Source organism: Rosa rugosa, chromosome 4, assembly GCF_958449725.1.
Source record: "Rosa rugosa chromosome 4, drRosRugo1.1, whole genome shotgun sequence".
In the NCBI taxonomy this organism is placed as follows: Eukaryota; Viridiplantae; Streptophyta; class Magnoliopsida; order Rosales; family Rosaceae; genus Rosa; species Rosa rugosa.
The window spans coordinates 52,759,728-52,764,285 of record NC_084823.1 but is presented as its reverse complement, the minus strand read 5'-3'; the positions used below and the strand labels follow the sequence as shown (position 1 = coordinate 52,764,285).

The following is a 4,558-nucleotide window of genomic DNA, read 5'->3' as shown; positions in this document are numbered from 1 at the left end:
CGAGTGTCAATAATTAAAAAGTCCCGCATAAAAAATAAATAGAAAAAATTCCCTAAAATTATAAAAAGGCTGGTACACTAAACTAGAAATACAGAAGCTTAGTGCACCCAAATTTTTTATCAATACACCCAGCATCTAAAAAACTTCTAAAATTCTTTTTTTTTTTTTTTTTATATCTTAGTTCTTATCAATAATTATTTGCAGATCAGATATTTTTTCTCTTTTGGTTGAAATATCATCAATCATTGTTTTCCCCACTTGAAAAAAGCGCCCAAAAATATCATAAAAATCTTGGACCTTGTTGAATGCAAATTGACTTGCAACCCTAAAACCAAGACAAAACCACCCTTTGTCCCATTCAATGTTCATGCACCTTCCCATTCCCACATCCCCGCCGTCCAATCACCCAACCTTTGTAATCCAACGGCTCAAACTCCGCAAAGCACCTGATCCAATCGTACCCCATCCACTACCGTACACCCTAGGCCGAAACCCCGCGGCACGTAGAATTTCTCAAAAACTGGCGGCAACGTGCCAGCTGGCTTAGGCGTTCTGTCCACGTCAGCATCATAAACCGTGTGCCCTACGGATTACCCCAGAATATAAAAACCCAAACCCTCTCAGACCTCCAAAAAAGGAAACCCAAACCGATCTATTCGGGTCAGAATTCGGAGCTCCATATGTGTAGGTCGACGGACTACCCCGGCTTTCGGGCCAGAAGAGAAGCCCTAAAGATTCAAGCTTTCTTCATACGGTTTTCGGGTTTGGATTCTCATAAGCCGTTACCGGAATCGCTCACTCTTTCGTATCTTCCAAGAATCAACGGCACCGCTCTGGAGATCGACGGGTCAAAGATCCGACCCGACTCGCCGGCGTTCGTGACGCTCTATCGGGCGGTTAATGCGAAGGTGAGGAAGGGGGAGGCGATATTCGGGTCGCGGGAGGCGGTTCGGGCCGGCGACGGGGTCCAGTTCGAGGCGTATTTGAGGGAGGAGAAGGTGTTGAAGGGGATTTTCAGGAAAGACGAGGGGCAGGAGTGGAAATTGGAGTGCAAGTGCGTGCTGGAGAGCGAGAGTGTCGGGGAGGAGGTCACGGCGGCGGAGGTGTGCGTGGCGGTGGAGGGACACGTGGCGATGAGCGAGAGGGTGGCGATGATTGTGAAAAGGCGGGGAAAGTGTGGGTTTCATCCGCTGGAGGAGATACCGGAGGTGGACGAGGAATCGGACGGCGGATGTTGTTGCACTTGCGGGGAAATGAACGGTGGAGATTTGGAGGAGGATGGTGACGTGGAGGAGGTTGAGGAGGAGTTGGAGATGGATGTGGAGGGAGTGAGATGGGCTGTGGACGTGGGCTTTTGGGTCATGTGTTTGGGTGTGGGCTACTTGGTTTCTAAGGCCTCATCCAAAAGCTTGAGACGCAGGAGATTATTTTGATTTATCTTTAATTTTAACTCTCTTTTTTTTTTCTTGAAATTTTGATACCAAGTTGTACAGTTGCAACTTGCAAGGCATACTGGCATAGTTATGATAATAGACAACATCAAACCAAAGAAAAATCTTGATCCATTTTTCAATGAGATGTGTAATTTGCCTGGAACAATAACACAACAAATTTTTTGGCAGATTGATTAATTGTTCAATATAAATAGCAGCTTAAAATTAATTTTAATTACCTTATCACTAATCTACATATATAATCAATATATATTTAATGTATTAATACATTAATATGTCCTATAACTTTTTGATACTAAATAAACACCAAAAATCTTTTGGTCTATCATCTCTCTGTTTAAAATCCAACTCAGGAAAGACTAGTCTTATTCTCCCAAATCAAAAATTTACTTACCAATACCCAACGTAGCAGTGAGGTGTGTATAGAAATAGGAGCACAACAACAAACTAGTAGAAGAATGATAAAAAGAAGCAGAACTACACGATACGAGAGATTGGGGTCAAACTAGACACCAAAATATGTCAACTAAAAGCATAACAGTGCAAAAGAAATAGGGATTAGTCAAAATTTTCAACAAAAAACAATCGGCTAATGCTATCCCCTAATGCAGAAATCAATCTGCCTAATGTTGAAGTTGGGTACACACTCGGTACATTGTGAATGCGGCACAAGCACATAATAGTAGTTCTGATACCATCATGTACTCACTGGATACGTTAATGCTGAATACTATCTCCTAATGCAGAAATCAATCTGCCTAATGTTGAAGTTGGGTACACACTCGGTACCAGAACTACGATTATGTACTTGTGCCGCATTCACAATGTACTATCATGTACTCATTGAATACCATCTATTTATTCTTGTGCTACTGCATTTACATTCACTTTTGAGAACCATGCTTTGCCTTGTTGTGAGACTGGAGAGCACCTTCAGGTGATGTTTGTTACGTGGGACTGGATGGGATAGGACATGATTATCTAATATAAGAAGACTTATCCCGTGTTTGGCATCACTCGGGACTCTATTAACTGAGACTCTGGAGTCCCAAAAACACTCTCAACCTCTTCTTCCAGAGTGACACCAAAAAGCATCGGACTGTGGAAGCCCATTCTTCGCTTCTGCATCGTCAGTTTCAGCTCCGTCTGGATCTTGGGTTTTCAATTTCCTCTCTTCTTCTCATCGATTGCTTATTTCTCTGTGGAATCTCTCAAGAGAAGAAAAAGAAGCAGACTTGCAACCCTTCAATAGATTATTCCTGGGTAATCAGAGGAGCAGATGAGATCAAACCCAGAAAACTGGTCCTCACAAAAGCTGAACTAAGAGCATGGCAGAACCAACCCAGCCATTTCAATTCAAAATCCTAAACAAAGCTACTGTAATCCCAATAAAGATCCCAACTTGGAGGTGAATACCAGATGCCTAAAATCCAATAAAGATGCCCTTAAAACCTAGATCAAAAAGACCCAATTTGAGAGAGAAATTGGATGGCTTCTTCCCTATTACCTTGTTTGATTTGCGGTGTTTTCAGGTTTCTGGTGTTTTGATTGTGCAGTCTCTCTCTCTGATTTCATGGAGGTAGCAAATGCTTTGTGGGCTTCAATAGTAACAGGGGTTTCCGGCAAAGGACGGGTTGCTAAACACCAGAAATTGACCTCCGGTTGGGTGTTTGTCGCTAAACACCAGAAATTGTCTCCTGTTGCTTCGTCATTTTCCCAACCAAGTTATTTCTACTAAGATGAGCAGAAGCTAGGGAGGAGAGGTGAGAAATTGTGTTGGGAATTCTATTGCTCAAGTTGTTTGATTTATGTAGAATTCTATTTCTGGCTATGTAAAAGTCATTTGAGAGAGAGAGAGAGAGAGAGAGAGAGATTCACGGTGGCTACTTGGAGGCCATCGTCCGGGGACATCGTACTGCTCTGCTCCTTAGTCCACGCAGAACCAAACATGAGTCAGGTACTAATCTAGCTTAAGCCAAGTTATAGTAGTCCTGGACTCCTATAGAAATTAAGGCTGGGTATCATAGTCCTATGAAACAAACACAGCCTCAGTACCACTGGAGAGCACCTTCAGCACCTTCAGCCACATGCTTTCCCATGTGGCTGCAGCAAGAAATTTGGTACTGAAGGCAACACCATTGTACATGATAGTAACAACTTTCCCACAGTATTAACAGCAACACCAATTTTAGCGGCAGGTTCCTAAGGCAATATAAAACAGAAATGTTTAGGCATATAAAGAAATGTTAGAGAATTAAATGTAGGAGTGTCAACAAAATACGTGCACCACCCACTTTATCCTCATCCTCATTAGAAACAGAAGCCGATTCATTATTAGAAGCCATCTCCTGCTTTTTGGGAACAACCATTTTGGCTTTTAGAGCGGACTGGGAAAAAATAAACAAACACAGTCTCTTCATGGAGTATGAGAACTTTCATACTGTTGTGTGAATTATCATTCTAAATTTGTGGTCCTAATTGACAGAGTTGAGTCGCTTGACCTATGCGGGCACAAGTACTTATTCAGTGCACACTCTTAGTTACAAGAAAGACAATATCCAACCAAAAAATAACTTGCACACAAAACACTTGAAAACAATTAAATATGGGAACACAAACTACACTAGGTTGATTCTAATGAACGTTAACACATAACAGTAAGCATATGACTAAAGATGACAAAATCTTCTAAATTGATAATGATACAAACTTACAAATGCAAATGGCTTACAAAGTAGACATCATCTTAACAAAATAAATCTTGGATCCGGCATGTTTGGCTTCGGTGCTGGTAGATAGAGCTTCCAGTTTCTGAATAAATTCCTCAGTGTCTCCAAGAGTCCAATCTAGGAGTGTCAATAGCCTATTTTTTGTTACATAAAATCAAATCAGATTGAATTATATATAAAAGAAATGTCACATCACATACTTTAGCAATAAAATTTTATGCTAGGAATGTCAATAGCCTATTTTTTATTGCATAAAATCAAATCAGATTGTATTATATATAAAAGAAATGTCACATCACATATTTTAGCAATAAAATTTTAAATCAAGACTCGGAACAAATAAATCCAGTAAAAAAAAAAAGTCAAATCACTATG

The 4,558-nt window shown here is 40.7% G+C and overlaps 1 protein-coding gene across 1 annotated transcript; it reads left to right on the top strand.

Moving 5' to 3' along the window:
- Nucleotides 1-618: 618 nt before the first annotated feature.
- On the top strand, nt 619-1,621 carry LOC133745623 (uncharacterized). Its single transcript, XM_062173729.1, has one exon. The coding sequence runs from the start codon at nt 681-683 to the stop codon at nt 1,431-1,433; it is 753 nt and encodes a 250-aa protein (XP_062029713.1). The 5' UTR covers nt 619-680; the 3' UTR covers nt 1,434-1,621.
- The last annotated feature ends 2,937 nt before the right edge of the window (nt 1,622-4,558 follow it).